The sequence below is a fragment of the Dromaius novaehollandiae genome, chromosome 5, assembly GCF_036370855.1.
Source record: "Dromaius novaehollandiae isolate bDroNov1 chromosome 5, bDroNov1.hap1, whole genome shotgun sequence".
Classification (NCBI taxonomy): Eukaryota; Metazoa; Chordata; class Aves; order Casuariiformes; family Dromaiidae; genus Dromaius; species Dromaius novaehollandiae.
In genome coordinates, this window is record NC_088102.1 from 25,024,284 (window position 1) to 25,044,513 (window position 20,230).

A 20,230-nucleotide genomic window follows, 5' to 3' on the forward strand; every position below is an offset into this window, starting at 1 on the left:
CAGTGCCATCTCCTGATACCAAGTAGTTGTTTCAGTGCAATATGAAGCTGCAGTGTAACACCACAGTAAATTTGGGGGAGTCAAACACAATTCAATCTGTACAACTTTTTTTCTGGATACAATTCACAAACATTCATTCCTTGTGAGCTTCTTGTATTGCCAAGGAAAACCTCAGGTATGAAAGTCATATTTTGCCTGACAATGGGCCAAAACCACTAAGGGGTCTGAGGCTTCAAGTTACAGTCAGAACAAGTTTCTCAAGATTAGGACCTCTGAAGCTCATGTGTCTTTCATATTGTCCTGGACTGCAACCTCACTGTTTTGTTAACATTAAATAATCTCCGATTTTAACACTTATATTTCTTAGGACCTCAAGTTCCTACACCAGTAGACATGTGCTCATGCAATTGTCTTCTTATTTATGCTGCTGCTGGCCAGAGTTTGGCACAGTTATGGATTTCAGCCAGACTTGAGTGAGATTCACCTATCCTAACTAAAACGCTTGCTCTTAACCTACAGATTCCCTTTCGCTGATCATAAAAGAAGTAAAAGGCAACCCTACAGACATGAGATGAATCCTGTTCTTTATATCATTAGTTAGCTTGAGATTGTCTTCTGAGAGCCAGATTCATGAGATGGACGTGAGAGAGAGCCAGAAAGTACCAATCACAGAGTTGGTCACTCCTAATACTCGGTCACAAATAAAGACCAAGGGCAAGCATAATTGCAATTTTGTGGGGAAAGAATGCATTTATGGTAGCGGTTGTGTTTATCATTTCTGTTCAAAACATTATCACACAACAATGGGACAAAACAGTTCTCAAGGTCCTAGCTGGGAAACCCTCTCATGTTTTCAAGAATCATCTAATCCACTGTAGTCTACAAGAGAGAATTGCTCAGTTGACATTGATATAGCCAATGCACACGCATCTGGAACTCCACACTGGCAAGACCAACACAGGACACGGGTAGGTCCCATGGAAACACTGTATTTTGTTCTGGTGCTCCTGAATACCTTCAGCTTTGCATAACTGAGGTCAGAAAACACAGCTTACCTCGCTCACACGTTCTACCCCAATAGCCAGTGCCAGTGCAGTCACAAATGAAGCGATTCCAGCCATCCTTGCAGACTGCATTATTTTTACATGGGTAGCTGTCGCATTGCTTGATGCTGAGGCGGGAGCAGGAGGATTTGACTCCTGCTGCATTCTGCGCCTCTGCCAGCTGCCGGATGTTCTTGCTTCGTCCATCAATGAACAAGTCTCGGATACAGCCAACGTAGCCATAGTTCAGCATTGCTGTCCAGAGCTCTGTGGGAAGGATGAGTCCTGCCCGGTTCTCAGGGAGCCCACCCAGATACATGTCACCTTCCAGATCCAGGATTTCACTCTCCCCACTAGCAGTGAATGGGGTGCGTCTGCTGTTCACTGATATAGTACCTAAGTAAGCAGGATAAGGAGACATCAGCCAACACTTTCATTTTCAACCTCAGTCTAGTTCATTTTTTCCAATAATTGAGTGAAGTTTAAAGTCCACTACAAGAAAATGAAGATTCCTCCCTGCTCAAACAACATCTAATAGAGACAGTGCCTCCCACACAGCTTCACCTCCCCTTGAGCCCAGGTGATAAATGCTTCCATGCAGCAACTGGATCATCATGTGTTGGTACCCCAATTAACATTATAAGGTCACTAGTATAACAATACAATGGCTGAACAATAATATACAAAAATTGAGCATTATTCAATGATATTCACCCAGCAAAGCAAAAACATACTGAGAATGTACTGGAATTTGATGGTATCGGGACCGGATAGAAAACAGACAAGTAAAAAACTACTAATTCACACTACATAGCTCTAACAGAAAATATTTCATCAGTAACTTTACAGCTGGACCTGAATGATGGGACCAAATGGACCTTCATCAAGGCTGTAGATGATGTCAAATTGGGGGGAATGATACATTGGAGGAAGGACAGGGCTACCATTCAGAGAAACCCTGACAAGCTAGAGCAATGGGCTGATAGAAATCTTCTCATGATCAACAATGATGAACACAAAGTTTTGCACCTGGGAATAACCTTACACATCAGTACAGGCTGGAGACCAACTGACTAAGGAGCAACCCTGCAGAAAAGGACCTGAGGATCTGACGAACAACAGCTTGAACATGAGTCAGCAGTGTGTACTTTCAGCAACAAGAGACTCTGATTGCAATTTGCGACAAGGGAAATTCCAACTTTAGAGAAAGAAAAATATTTCACCATGAGGGCAGCCAAACACGAGAATGGGAGCTTAGAGAAGCTGCAAAATCACCATCCTTAGAGACATTCAAATCTCAGCTGTACACAGTCCTCAGCAACCTGCTCTAAGTTTGAAGAAAGCCCAGATTTCAGCAGAGTTTGGAGTAGAAACCTTGAAAGGTTTGTTCCAAAACAAATTATTCTATAGTTTTACAAAGAAAGTTAAGTATCCTAACTTCCATTTTACAAATGGGAAAACTGACATATAGAAAGATAAAGGTCATGTCTGAAGAAGAGTTATTATTAAAACTGTAGAATCTTCCATATGCTCCAAGCAAGATATGGGCATACTGCATTGAAGCTATTCATATATATTGCAAGAAATTATCCCAGCACAGAAAATAATCAGATCATGTAACACAGAAATATAATTAGAACACATGAAACAGGCACAGAGTGACTTGTTTAAGGTTAGGTAGCATATCCAAAGGAAAGCAGGGAACACAGTGCTGGTCTCTGACGTCCCAAAACAACATGCTCTTCCGAAGAGTATTCAGCAGGTTTTGTGATAGGGACATCTGCCCACCATACACTCAGCTGAGAATCAGCAATTCACTCTCCCAATCATCACATCCAATTGCCTTGTCACTGAGGTACTCTGCCCTCAGAGACGACTATCCATGCTTTAAGATTAATTCCAGATCATAGTGTTTTTATCATACATCCCTACGATAAGGTGGGGGAGTTCAGTTAATAGAGCTAGCTCTCTTTCGTGCCTCTGTAAGAAAGTGCAGTCATGTACATATGCGCTTCTCTTCCTTCAGTTGTAACAGAGGTCTTTTTAGACAGACAACAGCATGTATAAGACAGAGACAGGTTATTTCATGTGTGCGATGTTCAGTAATAACTTAGGAACAATGTCAGAGGCAGCAGAGTGTTGGAAGCAATAGAGGCGTTATAAATTAAAGGTTCAGAGAAAGCCAGGTTGTTTGATGAATCATTTTGTAAAAATAAGCTGTACCATTGCAGACATTTTCCCCTTTAGATGGTAAGAAAATAGAAGACGTGACAATACACCTACAGTCGTAAAGGCAGAGTGTCAGAGGCACAGGATCACAGCCACTTTTCCTATTTCTGTGCTGCCACTCCTCAAAAGCTGTGTTTCGCATGTGGAGTACACATTACCCCAAAAGACCAGAACGAATCGAGATGCTGGAGGGCTGGGCTCCAGACAAGTGCTACTGTGGAGAAAACAAGCACCATCTGCAAAAGCCACAAGGGTGAAGAACCTCTCCTTTCCTCTCTTTGCCCGTCCCCCCCAAAAAGAGAAGAAATAGTATAAAACTATGGCAAAGTGTAAAACCTGGAAAAAGAAACGTCCATCAGCCCAAAATTCCTGCCAGTGTTTTGCAACTATTTCTATAAAGAAATAGTACTAGCTCCAGTGCATAGGACTTATAAGATCAAGCTGTTGGGATGGGAAAATTATGAATTGACCCCGGGAAAGAGGAAATAGATGAGCTGACATCTTTTTTGAATCCTATGTTTGTAACTCTCTTGAGGCAGACCAAATCCCATCCTGAGAAATCAAAAGCGCCTAAGTGTCTCCTTTCCAGTCCCTTGGGCACTTCACATAGGGCTAAAAACAAACAAAGAAACACAGAAAACAAGAACAAAAAAACCAGGCATCACTGAAAACAGAGCTGGTATACAAAGGAGTACAACGATGCAACTGTACAGTGAGCCTTCTAGTAAGATTTTTAGTGTCTGAGTGGGTGGGATAATGTGTGTGTTTTGTAGCAGATGACCAGCTGAAAACATTTTTTTGTGCAACATACTTAGTGTTCCCCAGCTAGAAACAGTGACAGGTTTTGTGGACACTTTGTAGGAGCATTCCCCAGGGACAGAAAGGTTATAGGATGCTACGCGTCTGTGTCCCAGCTGTCAGCTCCTGTCAGAGTATGGAGAAAATACAGCTTTTGTAGCTCTGGCAGCCAGCACAGACCAAAGCATACACAAAGCCTAAGGGGACTAGATATGCCAGAGGTTATTTGAGCAAGACTGCCACACTTCCCTAGCATTTGTGCCCCTGTCTTAGAACCTTGCAGTAGTTAATATTTGGATTTTCAGGCTATTTTGCTAAGCTCAGCAGAGCCTGACGTTTTGGACTGCTTCAGAAAAGGAAAGAAAGAGGGGAGATGACACCTAATAAAGGACTAGATGCTTTACCAATGAGAATCAGAACCTCTAGGTCGCTAGCTCATTAAACCCAAATGGCTATTTCGTGGCCTATGTGAAGCGAGTTCATTACTTCAGTTCATTTTCTAGAAGACAAGCATCCTGGGCATAACCATTCTCTGATGTGCATGTGGGAGAAAAGGCAAGGACTAAACGAGAAGGGATGCTGAACTTCCTTTTCACACCTACCAAGAGCACCACAGGATAAGAATGGTGGATGCTTGATAAAGGTATGGTGTGGAGAACTCAATGCCAGTACTCTGGTTATCTGGAGACACAGAAGACATTAGCCACTAGGACCATTAACCCAGTACTTGGCACCAGCAGAAAATTCAATAAAGAAAAAAAAAAAAGAGTGAGAGAGAGCATGCAAATTTGTTCATTCTTGTTCAACAAAGTGCTTTTAATTCAGAATCTGTTATCTCCAATCAGTGTTCAGGCCATTACAAACCTCCCTGCTGGGCAATGAACAAGTCAGTCTTGCATTCTCTGGCACCAAGTAGCAATGCTGTCAGTCACACCCTCCCCTAGCCAAAAGGAATGTGCATCCCTCTTTCTTAACTGAAAGCTTGGTGTCATTTCTGTTTCTCCTGCTGCTGCTGTCTCTCCAGGGACCAGACAGTCCCCAAGTAAGCAAGCAAAAATGAAGGCAGTACTGAATGCTACTAATTGAGTTTATCCTTGCAAGTTAATTAAATTTTAGTAATTCTAAAGAAATCAAAACTCCATTTATTTATTTATTTATGGCTTCCTTTATAAAATGTTTCTATCGATGTCTTTAGGAGATAGCAATATATAATCATACATATTAAATCCCAGTAGAGCTCCATGCCAAATACAAATAAACTCACATCAAAGAAACAACTAGCTTCAGGCAAAGGCCTGTTCAAATAGCTAGGCCTTGCATGGTATCTAAAAGTCAGCTCTTTCAAAAACTCAAGGGAAGCAAATTCCGGCACTGTGGTCTCTCTACTGAGAACATTCTGTCCCCGGAAACATAAACCTAGGGACTCTGTTACCTTTTGGAGATCAGAAACCAAACCCCAAACCCACTTGCAAACATAAGCAAAATTCCCTTTGAAGGAGAAACATGGCCTTGTTCTGAGATCCCAACACTCTGGGAGGAGTTCACGTCCAACTGTTCATATATTTACAAGATCAAGTTACGTTATTTCATTATTTTGTTTCCTGATATAGTTTCAGAGTACGTCATGAGTATGTTAGCTTGATCTACAGCATTAGAAGCAAACAAAAGATCTCATGGTAATTGCATGATAGGTACATTATGAAAAATAAAATAAAAAACATTTTTGAAAACAAGAAGCTGTGAAGAAAACAGGAACATAACTGAATGCAAACTGAGATATTTACAAAGAAGTGACCACTATAAAAAGTTTACAATTGCTGAGATAAGTCCAGAATACCTGAAGATTGAGAGTAAAATGTTAACAGATTATCTCTGTGATGTGCTACCCAAAGTTCACACTAAACACCTCATAAAAACCTATCAAACCATTCAAACCTTTGTTTTGCTGGGTAAATACCACTGAAGTAACATTGAGCTTTTGTAAGAAAGTAACTCACTTCTGGCAGGTTGTGAAGGCCTCTAAGAACCAACATATGACCCTAGACATAAAAGATGAACCTACTTAAGCATCATCACTCTACCTGATCTTCCATCTCGTTGAATATCCACATGATACCACTCTCCATCATTGGCTTTCTTCTGGGTGGCCTTCACTTTAATGGTCCCAGAGCCCATGTCCAGCAGCAAGTAGAGGTTCCCATCTAGAAGCTCCACTGCAAAGAAGTCTACCTTTGTATTTTTCTGGCTCCTGGCATCCTTCCTCTCCTGGGGCTTACCATGGGTGAAAAGGATCAGTCCATTGGGTTCAGTGGTTCGGAAATCAAAGGAAATGGAGCCCATCCTTTTGGTATTCCATTTAGGCAGACTGATATAGGCCTCAGGTGTCTCAAAACTGATGGGATCCAGTGTAGCCACGTTCTCGCATACGAATTTCACTTCCCCGTAGATCTTCATCTTAGTATCACCAATCCGTGCCAAGCGAGACAGCTCCAGACGAATATCGTTATTCTTATAAACAACCTGCCAGAGACAAGGAAAAATATCATACATCAATCCTATACACTGTACAAATACTCCAATTACTTTCAGCCATGGGAGATAAACTTCTCTCAAAAGGCAGTGGGGAGCAAAAAGGAGACCACGCAAGAGTCTGACGTGATGACAGAAGGAGAAGGTTGAACCAGAAGTATGCATAGAAATGACTGCAATGGGTACTCTGTGATGACTATAGATCAGATAAGTAGGCAGAAGGGAACATTTACCGAAGGACAGTGAGAACAGTCTACCATGGGCTCACTATGCTGTAAAAGCTTTTGTACATAAAATACATTGCACGTCTGGTATTGTGCTGTTCCATTTGCATAAACCACATACAAAATACATAACAAAGTGTAACCTCCATGTCCATCTCTGCTAGCCAGAGCAGGGAATGCTTTACCATCACTGTCATTTCTCTATTATTCCTATAGTCTTACTTAACTACTAGTACAGAGATGAAAAATATTGCAAGCAATTGCTATGAACTGTTGGTAATTGCCCTGTGGACCCTAAAAAGGTGGGAGAGAAAAATAAACAAAAACTTAAATTTTCTCTCTCTCCAAGAAATTTTAAAACTCTACAGTCACAAACCTGCTGTGGGTATACCTGCATAGCTTACTCTAACTTCAAAAAACCTAAGCCATATCAACACATAAAAGCCTCTATACATTCATACATTCAGTGCCTGGACTCTTACACTCTCTGGACACCACCCACCCAGAGGCAGGGACTAGAGAAAGCGCAGAGCTGAAATATTTGCAAATAGAACTTCCTTTCAGCCACCTTCCATGCTTCCTAAACCCAGCACCAGCAGATAGATCAAGCAAAAGTATTTCTGCAAATAGCAGAATTTTGACTGAATTCATGTTCTGCAACACTACTCAAGACTCTAATTTCTTCTAAGGGGTTATTATTTTAAAATACTTTGTGTCTATTACATCTGGCATACACGCACACACAAATTTGATTTCTTTTGCTTTCAAAATGCTAGCAGAATGAGTTGTCAGCAATTTACTATGAAAAGAGAAGGGGGAGGATTGTTAAGAGGAGGGATATGGATTGTTAATTCTACAAATATCATTTCATCTGGTGTACGGACAGGCTTAAAAAACATGTAGATGTAATATTTGGACACACATTTGTATTACCCGATCTGAGGGCTCATGGGCACTGTATGAACAAACAAACAATACTTCTTCACTGGCATACTATAGGCTGAAAACCCACCATCAAATTGAGCACAAGTAGATCAGAGAAGGCCCTTTCCAGAATCAGACAGACAGACATAATCCCAGTAGTGACTAGCAGAAATAAACTATGGAACACCATGTTAGCTTGCAGGACAGCAAAGTCCAAGAAATGAATCTGCAGTAAGTTTTGAAAGGCAAACAACAGAAAGGATAGAGGATATCATTCTAAAGTAGGTGACCTAGGGATGAAAAATAAATAAAATCACAGTTCAACACATTCACCTTGAGTTAGGAATTCCCAGCTTTTGCTAAGCATTAAAGGAGAATTTCTCCACGGCAGCCAGCAAAGCATCAGATCTTCCTACTCCAAAGGCAAAAGACCCTATATCCAGAGCAAAAGGAGAATCCAACTGTGAACTCCCATCCGGAGTCATAATGCAAAGTGGTAACTCCTCCCAGCAAAGGACAGTATTGGCCCACACTAGCTTGTTTTGCTCCAGTTCCCATTAAAACACACTACCTTCTCACATACTTCAAAAACATCAAGGATATTTATATCTGCAACACCAATAAAATATACTTTCAGTTTCTGGAACTGTAGTAGTTTTATTCTGTGGATTAACCACAGCCAAAAGTTCTGGCTAGGCAGACCACACATCTCCTTCCAGTGACTCAGCAAGGCTGTGCATTGCAGCCTCTCTTGCTGGATAGCTAGGGGCATCTCAGCTGGTCAGCACAGGCAAGCTGTAGCTACATCCTTACCCAAAAGCAGCACATGTAGGGAGTGCCAGATGAACTCTGGGCACATATAGCAGCTATGGTGACTTTGACTGCCTTGGACCTCTGTACATACTTTGTTTGTGCAAAAAGTCCCAGCATTTTCCATAAATACTATTCAAGAGCCCTATGTGCAGTTCCAGTCTCTGCATCTCAAGGAATCACAGCAGAGTTGAAGGTACAGAGGAAAATAAATAGAACTAAGAGGATGGAACAGCTGCTTTATGAGGAAAGACCAAAAAGGTCATAGCTCTTCATGGGAGGAGAGGACTGAGAATACGAACAAAGTTTACAGTATCATGAAGATGGTGGAGAAAGTGAATGTAGAACTGCACTCTGACAAATCCAGCAATAGCAGAGCTGGAGGCACTCATGGAAATTTGTTGCATATCGTTTAAAAACAGATTTTTAAAAGTACTTATTTACAAAAAGGGTAGTGAACTTCTGGAACTTGCTGCCACAGGAGGTCATGGAGGCAGAGAACATCAGCAGGTTCAGAAAGGAAGCAAAGAATTTCATAGATAGCAGGTCCACAGACAGATATTAAAGGGAATAGGAAGGGATTGACTCCCTAATAACTCTAATCCAATGTCAGTGGATGCCACAGGAGCAGGAGGAGCAAGTACCACTGAAAGTAGCCATGCTCACATATGCTCCCTAAATAGCACTTCCTATTGCCACTGTTGAAGGCAGAATATCAGGTGGATGGACTAATTATTCTTCAGACCCAACTGGGCATTTCTCATGTTCTTAATGAATCTCTGTATGTAGTAGGTCATGCACAGCCTACTCCTTGCTCCACTGCAAGGGTAGCCTGGGAAAACGATAACTGGAAATGGGTTGCTACGGTCAGAGTTCTTCTGACAGCAAGTCTCCCAACATCCCTTTTTGAGGTACCACTCAAACTCAGGCAGAGAATGCATGCAAAATGAATCATACTTGACAACATCTCTGAATGCTAACTTCTCCTTCATACTCCCTACCTTCTAGAAAGGATGTCATTTGAAGCAGGCTGCCACTACTCGAGCAAATCATGTGGCCAGCATCCCACTATTATGAGGTTACCAGAAAAGAGCTCCTCCAGTACCTGTCTAAAATGGGTCTGGCAGGTACAAGCAGTCTACAGGTTGTAGCTTGAGCTTCAGATGATATTTTTCTAAATCTGGAGTTCCTGGTTGTGTTGCCAGCTGAACACTTCCTCTTTATATCAGCTTTCTTAGGTAGGGTCTACGTCATTGAGACATAACAGTGTGAAGCGAAACCATACTACTGACCTCAGTGATGTGTAAATGTGCTGAAATACATATTACATGTTTACAACATAAAATGACATCTGCTTCTATTTATTCATTTAAACTAAATGTCAAAGGAAAAATAAAGTTGTTAATTTATTTCACTACTTTATGAGACATACAAGAAGACAAAAAGAGTTTTCTATTTGATTAACTTATTTTAGTATGGGATAGGGTCGCAAATTCTCTTGTATTTCATTAGATCCTAATGGAGAATTGACATGTATGACATCATCAGTAAAAAGAGAAAAGAAAAAGTCAAAGTGCAGGAGTTTTTGTTCTGACTAAAGTTTGTTTTGGTTGAATTTGGGCAAAACTACTCAAATATTAGCCAGAAAAAAAATTAACTTGACTTTTTGTGAGAAAAGTTCACTAAATTCAAGACTTTTAAAAGAGGGCTGGGGCAGATTCCAAACCCTGTTTTCTGGAACTCCAGATAAACAAAACTTGACATTCCTTGACATGTTTAAGATAAAGATCTAACAAAGGAAAAAGGGTTAAAGCAGACTCAGCTTTCAGGCCGCATTTCTATGTTACTAAGGGAAAACAAAAAGACAAAAAACAGCCAGAGCCTAACAACATGTCCTGTCCCTTTTGCAGCAATCTTGCAGCTCAAAGCAGATGAAAGGCTAGCTTAGCCAGCTAGCAAAGAAATTCACTTGCATATGGGACTCCCTAAATAGCAGGAATTTGGTGCGACTCTGCATTTTTGATTTCACCTCAGCATTGAGTTGCTTTGGTAGGCAAGAGAATGCCAAGCCTGAACAAACTGTGACTTTGATGATCCTAACATGGGAGAACTGCCCCTGTACAATACTACTAACAATTCATCAGACTGTTCCTGACACTCCTCTGAACTGTATCAGGAAAATCTTGCCCCAGCTTCCTTCATGTATGAGAGGAACAAAAACATAGCACAGTAACTGTGTGTGATGGTTGGTGCTTAGGTTGTATCTTAGCTATGGCTCAGTGATCTACTTGTGGTAAACGCTGCAAGTTGCTATTAGAAAGAATACACTCCCACATATATAAGCAGCTTCCAGCTCTCAGTTGAGCCATATACAGGTTGCACCTTCTCATTTCACATGCTTGATACTGAGCTAACTCCTTGTCTCTTCTGGGGAAAGGCACAGTGTCTGTCTTCGGGTTTGTTGCAGACTGCCTTGTATTTCATTAGTAGTATGTGTACCACAGCTGGAGAATCCCTGAAACAGGAAATTCTCAAAGAATCTAGAAAAAATTACGTAGAATTAGTTGTAACCCAGAAAGTCACTAAAGACTGGGGATCTGAGAGCAAGTTTGGAAGAAGGGACAAACAAACCAGGGACAAAGGAAAGCTTGGGGGAGAGAGGAAAAGGGATATTGAATAGATACAGGAGTTTGGAATCCAATCTTTACAAAGAAACAGATCACCCAAACATGAAATCTCTATTATTGTAGTGTTTGTTGTTCTAGATTATAGTCTTAAAAACAAACAAACAACAACAAAACCCACAACCATAGCCTGAGAAATTGAAAATATAGTTGTGTTTAAAGAATAAGTGCAAACAGGTTCACATGGCTGATCTGAGGTCTCATTAATGGACATATTTGGAGGACCGAGGCTGTGTCTCAAAAGATGCAATGAAGAGCACCACGTAAGTGGTGGTGGTCTCAGTGTAGAACACCAAGATCTTGATGGATAATCAGACACAACAGAACTCTCACCACTGTAACCAAAATGATAAAAATAATCCTTGGGTGTATAACCAGGTGAATCCTGAACAGGAGAAGACACACCTCAAGATCTCTAGCTTAGGCAATGCTGTAACTGTCACTGAAATACTAAGGCAGCTTCCTAAATCCACAGTTCAAGACATTGTTAAACCAAGGTTCGAGAATTAGAAAAGGGAATGTAATTAAAGGACTGGAATGCATGTCCCATAGTGAAGAACATTCAAAAGTTCATTCTGTTTAATATGCAGAAGTTAAAGGGTGATCTGATCACAATCTGCAAGCATCTATGCAGAAAATGGAATTTGGTAGTAGAGGGCTCTTCAATCTGTGTGACAAAGGAATAAGAGGCTGCAGGGGCTGGAAATTGAAGTTAGAGAAATCCACATTTTAAAATATAACTTATTTTTACCAGGAAGGTAATTTGCCATTGAAATAATTTGCTACAGGTTATGGTGTGTTCTCTGCTACTGGCAAATTTTAAATTAAAACAGGATCTTCTTTTTTCGTCACAGACATAGACAGGAATTAATTATACAGCAAATCAGTGTAGATTATCATAATCATTATCATATGGCTCCTTCTGGCCTCATAACCTATGAATCTTTGTGTTTTATTGAAATCAACAGATGCCTCAGTGCAGTTTTCCAGGATAGATAAAACACATGCTTGCAAAATGTTAAAACTGCCTGGTAAAGGAGAAGACACCTGTGTCAGTTCTGGTCTGACTTGACAGCAGTGCTTTTACTGAGGCTTTCCTGTATGTGTGTGATACCAGCTTGCAGCCTGTCATTAACCCTAGAGGCAAATAAAAAGCCTACAGCATAAAAGTTAACTCTGTAGTTCCAAATACAGGAATTTCAAGAACGAGTTTCTAAAAGAGTCACCAGCTGTAGCCACAGAGAGAAAAACTTTGCCTCAGGAAGCTGTCTGCCAGCAGTATAACATATGATCCACATAACATTTCCTACCTTGTTGTTTCATTTTAACAGCAATTTCTGAACTAACTTGGGGCTCTCCAGAATTCATTTTCCAAAATACTGGTTGCATGCACACCTCTCTAACTCTGTATCAGACTGACCAACTCAGAAGGCTATCCTGGCTAAGGCATACTCTTCTAGTACCATTCTGGGACATGGCTTCCAGAATGACTTACGAGAAAGCACAGCAATGAAAGCAGTGCTCATGAACTTGCCCATTTTTTTTTATCAGATGGCTTTCTGAACAAAGCTGATCTCGCCTGCTTAAACAGAGACCAGCTTGATTTTGTCCCATGTCTGATATTTGTATCAGAGTGTGTCAGGATGCCTAAGGGAGTCAGAAAGATGGTTCTTGGTGTGGACATGCAAACCCACTTTACAGATTTCCCTGGAAAGAAGACAGAAAAAAGGGGGAAGAAAAATGACTGGCAAAAGCTACACACAGAGAGTTTGAGAAGTAAACTTTACACTTCTGATTTTAATAATCATTTTATATTCCCAAAATGAAACTAGCACAATAACAAGAAGCTATCCATCAGCACGAACTAGGTAACACAAACTGATGTACTATGAATAAAATCAGAATCAGAAATATAACAAAAATAACGATCACTGGATGGAAAGAGAACAGAGGCTCAGGAAAGCATTATGGAACAGCAGTGTCAGAATATTGAAATTCTCACAGAAAAATATTATCTGTAATTGCTGCAAGCTCATATTCTACATTCCTTTTCTATGAAGACTGATTCTGAACATGGTTTAACAGAGGTACTTCTTTTGACAGTTCAGTTTGTCCTTTGTTTAATGAATTGAACCAGTCTAAATGGATGGTCAGGGAATGGGTAGTAAAGAAATAAACAGTCTCTGGCCATCAGCAGTAAAAGAACCCTATGATGGCCCAGACACTCTTGGAGAATAAAGAGGAAAAAAAAACACAGTAAATTAGGTTTCTTTCAAATCTGCTGAGAAAGAAGAGTTTGTTTTAAGCTGAGCTAAAGACAAAATGGCAATCTAGTTCTGAGTTTTCTTAAAAATGGCAACTTTGCAATTCTGAAGCATTCAAGGAATTTCTCCAGCTAAACCTGTGATAAGAAGCTTCACTCATGGGTTAATGGAAGCCCTAATTAGATGGCTTTTCACAATGATGAAAAATGTGTCTCTGCAATCAAGTGAAGATGCAGATAGAGAGGGAGCAACAAAAGTGAGAAAAAAATGATGTGCTAGACTTGGCAAGTAGCCAATATTCAATTCCTCTCCAACTTGGTGCTGTTAAGCAGGAAACAGCTTTGGGTGCAGGCTGGACACAGCAATGCTCCAAAGGGCCACTGACAGCCTGGCAAATGCTCCAAAGGGCCTGGCAAATGCTCCAAAGGGCCACTGACAGCCTGGCAAATTAGTAGATGATGCCAGCATCATGAAAAGGGGCACTAACCTGGAGGCTGCCAAGTTTAGCTAGCTAGGAAGAACACCTCTTAAGCTTAGCCCAGTTGTTCATAGGCTGCATCCTGTGTCTCACTGATTCCTTATTTCTGTCACAGGCTGTCCTTTCACCAGCTGCCCATATGACTTCTCAGAACAGCTAACTATGAAGACATACAGCTCAGAGCCTTTCTAAGACTTCCTTAAAGTCATCTGCACCAAACAAGACAAGCTTAATAAATTATGACCTATCAACTGATCCTCCAGAACTGTGTTTCAAGCTTGTCCCAACCAGCAAGTAGAAACGAACACTTACACCCGCTAACAATGGTTTACTTTGTAATTGGGACAGACTATGTGTGCAGTGATACAAGACTTCACTGATGGGTAGCTAAAGCTGCTGTACTTCTTTTAAGAACCTTAAGTGGACTGCATATATCTGATATGAACATATTTGACAGTTCCCTGGGGATAACAACTGTATTCAGGTATTTGTATGTACATAATCATCATTCAGTACAGTGATGGAGTCTATTTGCCCATCATGACAAACAATACACTGGTTTCAGTTATTTATCATCAATGTTCAGACAAATCAGATTCAAATGTGATTTGTGCTATGTTGCTAAAGTAATGTGATTTTGCTTTTAATCTGAATTATGTTTAAGAAAGAATATGTGTTTATCTAGTTAAAATAGGAATACAGTGACTAGAATACAAACAATAAAACAGGACTATTTCAAGCTTCCCTATGAAATTTTTTCCACCTTATAAATCCATTATAGGTTCTGAATAACTTTAATTTTGTGGAAAGCTCTAACAGAGAAAAGAGACTGTTTTGAGTTCAGAAAAATTCTAGGAAGATACAGAGAAACACTCCCTGGAGTATGATATAAAGAAAGAACCAAAAGGGATTCAAGATGTGAGTAAGAAAGAAGGGCTGAAAAAGAAAAGGGGAATGCTTTCAATTACTCTATTGAGAACACAGTAAAAATAGTTATTAAGAAAGAGCCTTATGCTGAAAAATAAATTTTCCTTAACAGATACTGAAGACAGAAGACCCAGTACTTTAGTGTGGTCACAACTATTTTTTAAGTCAAAGAATACACCTCCACACCTCATGAGAATTCAGGATGTCTGAGTGTGTTCACAGTTACTGCAGAGGTAAACCCAACCCAAACCATGCAAGTAGTATCCCAGAGCAAGATTAAGCCAGACCAAGGTCCATCATGCTGCTTTATCTTTTACCTCGGAATACACAAGGATAAAGAACAAATATTACTATAAATGCCTTTCTGAAATAACATTAAGATTTTTTTTTGCCTTAAGATCAACCAAATATCATATGAGAGAGAAAGAGATTCCAAACCTGCAATTAAAAAAAAGATTAGGGAAAAAAGAAGAGTTACTTTAAAGCTACTACTTAAATTTCAATATCTATCTAGAGCTGTTAGGTACACTTTTGCATACACTGAGCCTGTTTCTGGAGTTAGTAGTGAATATTGCTAACTGAATAAAACGTGAAATGCTCCACAGCCTTACATATTCTTGGTGTTACATTGCAGCATCTGAATTACAAAAGTGCACTGTGTTGTGAAATGACCTACTTCTTGGAATCTTTCCTTTTAATAGATAGCAATAAGCGCAGAATATATTTTATCACATGGGTGGATTTCTGCATCCTCTGTTCTGGGCTACACTGACTGCTAATTCACTTGTTGTATCACTGAAGCAAATCTTGATTTCTAAGGGAATAACAGCCCGCCACTATGGTATCTTCAGATTAAGGTGATGGATGCATTAGAAATTATATATATTCATTTATAAAAAAGGCATGACATTGTATAGAGGGGGAAGAAGCCTTCCTAGTTGCAAGAGAACTGCTGCTGGAAGATTCTGTATTAGCCTCAGACTAAGTTCTTTTCTCAGCCACTGAAAAGGCACCGCATAGGCAGCGGTAAGATTAAGGTTCATATCAATGCTGCGTCCTTGATCTAAAAAGCAACTCTTCATGCCCTTTTACTTCTTTAACTCTCACCACAGGTGTGGAGATTTGAGTTATCGAGAGTTCATTAGAAAACATGAGTAAAGGTAGCACAGAGACTAAGGCCAATAATTAAAGAAGATTACTAAGTCTTTCTATTATTTTTTCTACAATGTTTTCAGATGTCTGGAACTAAAGAACTAGGTTTCAGTTTTCCCTAGTAGGACTGTTTAGGCTCAGATGTGCAAGTCAAGAGCCATGAACCAAGCAACTGGTCAAGGGTGCGTGTTTAGCCAACAGTAAATAAGAGAAGAATACCAGTGAATTTCCCTGGATGTGCCTCCATTCTTCAGTAATGGCAAATCTATACAGCATGTTCTACCTATTAACATACTGATTATTACCCCAAAAGGTAAAAAAATGAGAGCCCATGCCACAGATCATTCTAGTTAAGGCGGCTGTGGCCTCTGAGCTGTCCTGGGACCTGGCTCTTTGTGCTGCCTTTTTAGGCAACCTGAACCAAAGCCATCTTAAAATCCCACCTGTCTTTGTAGCAGTCAATATTAGAGACCCTTCACTCATACAATGCAGCTACCAGGAATGCAACTGGGACTGGTCAAGAAAAGGAGCTATGGCTTATTACACTGCAGGAAAGACTGCTCCCAATGGCACTTAGAAGAGATTAGGCACATTTCAGTTATTCTCTCAGCAATATTCTCCCATTCACTCATAATGCCATCCTGAATGCACTTCTTGAGGTTATAGTCTAGACAGTCAACAAAATTGGCCAATCCTTGTGGTTACGCTCGAAACCCAGTGCAGATGCCTCTGTAATTTTCAGTCAAGCTTAAGACTATTATTTTGCTTTCTAAAGAACAGGAAAAGAATATTAGTAAAGCAAAATCAACTTTAAAAATGAGGGAATGCAAGTAAAATCATCTGCACAGACTCAAATTCAGTCCTCTTATGCACACGCACTATGAATTCATTAATTCCATGATTTCACCATTTTCCATGCTTGTAGAATTAGTTGTAGGATGGACTATGAATTGATGAAGAACACTGTTTTGTGGTGGAAGTAGCAATCTTTTTCCTTCCTTCTTGCAGAGACTTCGAGATGTGGAGTGAGTGAAGAAAGGGATTACAGAAGATAACGTATAGTTTCTGGATTTCTTAAAATATCACTCTTTCGCATACTTTCTATACAATGGTAAGAAAGCTGCCTGAACCGGAACACTTTGCAAGAGTATATTCCTCATTCTGCTGGCCAACCTGAGGTCGGAGTTAGTTTTGCAGAAGTGCTCATTAGGCAAAAGTTGTAGTGAAGACAACAAGAGATTTATTCTTTATTGCTACATGCTAATGGAAACGCTCTGTTCTGAGAAATTAGACTGAGTTTTCTCAGTCTGGTCCTAAAACTAGCTGATGCTTGACTATATTCAGGTATATATATAAAAAAAAAAGTTGATATTTGACTGTAGCAGAGTTCACCCTCTGTGTAGTAGCAAAGTTTTTAAAGCATTTCACTGTGGATTCCAGGGCATAAATTTGAACTTCCCTCCTGCTTCATGTTCTGTTCAACCTCCATTTGGCCTAGTAATAGAGGAGAATAAAAGCATCAGGATAGTGAAGCCAAGACAGCCAGAAATGATGTTCCTCCCCTGTTCCACTGGCCATAGACCCAGGTATACCTCATGCTAGCTCTAAAAAACAACTTGTACCTTGGACATATCTCTAGATATCAGAAGGGCACTGAGGAGTTATGTTAGTATTCTACAAATATCCATAATATACACTAATGAGGAGGTTCTATGCTCTACACAGAGCCTGGATGGTGAACAGAAAACAGTGACAGCAGAAAGAAGCACGTAATAGCTACACACACAGAAAATCATCAGTTGGTGGACTGAATGAGACAAGCATCCTGGAACGTATGAAGAAGAGTACGGGCTGAGAGACATGGAAGGAAACACTACTGTACTCAGCTGGAGACCATGTCCAGTTTAGAGAACTGCACTTCAAGAAAGGAGTGGGCCGATTAGAAAGAGTCCAGAGGAAAGCAATGAAAATTACCAAAGGTCTAGAAGATGGAAGAAAAGATTGAAAACACTGCTTCTTTTTAACATAAAGAAGAGAAAACTGAAAGGAGACATATAACTGTTCAAATATAAAGGCCATTACAAAGAGGAAAGGAACAATCTGTTCTTTGTGTCCATGTTGAAAAGGACAAGAAATAATGAGCTAAAATTGTAGCAAAGAAGTGTTAAAATTGATGTTAGGAAAAGTTTTTAACTTAAGAACCGCGAAGCACTGGAACAGCTTACCTGATGAGCAAGCCTCACTGGAGACCTTTAATAACAGGTTAAACAAATGTCTGTCAAGACTCACATATTTAGCTTACAGCGACATTCAGCAGTTACAGGATGCCCTGCTTATCACAAATTCATGCTAAAAACTGAGATTTGTCCAGCTAGCACAAGCTAAATCTGTCTAGCTTGGTTCAGTGATAAGTATGCAAGGAAATGATTATTGTCAAGTGTCTTAAGGATTTCATCTGAAAGGCAGAGGAATTATTTTAGGATGGCCGCATTGATTATTTAAGGCTTGAACCTTATTGCACAGGACACTGAAAACTGTATCAGACAATGACTTAGCAAATAAACACTGTACTTGCTGATTATATTGTATTTCAAATCCACCTACGGTTGTGCAAGTACAAAAGATCTGTCTCAGGAAATAGATCTTTCTGTTTTGTATAGCTGGATGAATGTTTCCATTGGGATGGCTTTCTAAAAGAGAATTCCATTTTCCGAATGGATAATTAGCAATGAAATGCTTCAATTCATTGCAACCCAAAATGGGATGTTCAGTTTTGTCAAACTTACCAGAAAAGGATTTATATAAACTTGCCATAATATAAAACCCTATTTTCCAGGTAGTGCATTTACTTTCGGTAGTGGTCCCCAGTTTTACCTCTGGTCTGCACTCTAGAGAAAGACTTTCATGTGATGCAATGTCAACGTTCCACTTTACACCATAGGAGATGCATGCCTTTTTTGCCGTGCAGTAGCTTGGCCAAAGACTCTGGTCCCTACGGGAGAATGGGACACAAAGACCCTACAGTAGAGCTACCATTGTATGGTAACTGCACTGCATAGAAAACAATGGAACTGCATTGCATAGGAAAACATAGTTCATATTGCACTGACCCTAGAGTATTTGGCATCAGCATGATAACTAATATGAAATAATTTGATTCTGGGCATATTAAAATCTTACATCTGAATCCAGTTCTGAAGTTTGAGGATTTTCTACTCAAAAGGAAAAAAAAACACCTTTATCATTGACAACAATGAAAACAAGTGTGGGCTATAGGAACTTCCTCTGGGACAATAATTCTGCATTTCACTGAGCTTTTCATTCCAGTGATAACAAAATGTGCTGAATCGAGAACATTATTGTTTAAAGTCTTCTGTGAAAATACTGAACAGATATTGCTCATTCATAGCTATGCAGTTTTTCCCCCATTGCCTATCTTCCTTAGCCAACATGCCCTGAGCCCGATACAGAAGAATACACCTGGCAAGTATAAGAAGGTAGTTCAGTCTCCATATGCCAATCAAGCATTAGTCTCGCTGCCTAGGCTTTCAATGTGCAAGGCAAATAGTGCCAACTGCACTGGTGTTCTCTAGGTTTTTGACACTTGTCCAGCAAAAAACAAATTGAAAACATTTGCCATTGCATATTGGAAAGCACGTGCTTAAAAACAAGCACTGCTCAAATAATGATGCAACTATGACCACAGATGTAGTAATTTAGAGGACGTAGTCCACACACTTGCAATGATGTTACTGTTTGTAGCAGGACGATAATGTGGGGTGGGGGTGGCGTGTCCTAGCATACATCTCCCTCCCTCAGCCTTATCACAAGGCTCATGGGAGCACTGGCATCTCCTCCTACCCACGATGGCAGCAAAAGAAAGAGGCTTGCCTTCTGCCAGACCCTCCTCCAAGGAGGAAGCAAAGACGCTCTGGGTCTGCTGAAGAAGAGGCAGCAGGTTGGATGGAGCTATTTCACAGCTGGCACCATCTGTCATGTTACCAGTATAGTGTACTACACAGATCTAGAAGGACTGGGAAAGAGGAGGCCCTGTTTCCATTCATCTAGATTGAAATACTATGGGTTTTTTACTTTTTTCCCCTCTTCTCTTTTTGCCCTGTACAAAAACCTGAAAGCATTTGCATCTCTCATTGCTCACCTCTGTTCA

At 40.2% G+C, this 20,230-nt stretch overlaps 1 protein-coding gene across 5 annotated transcripts in view; it reads right to left on the reverse strand.

Moving 5' to 3' along the window:
• The window catches only part of NRXN3 (neurexin 3), a 1,034,003-nt gene that overhangs the window by 704,539 nt on the left and 309,234 nt on the right, over window positions 1-20,230 (reverse strand). For all 5 annotated transcript variants that reach the window (XM_064512239.1, XM_064512237.1, XM_064512238.1 and 2 more), the window contains exons 5-6: window positions 6,152-6,590; window positions 1,056-1,439 (exon numbers count right to left, since the gene is read on the reverse strand). In XM_064512239.1, the coding sequence (XP_064368309.1) occupies window positions 1,056-1,439; window positions 6,152-6,590 (823 nt within the window). The remainder of the gene's footprint in view (window positions 1-1,055; window positions 1,440-6,151; window positions 6,591-20,230) is intronic.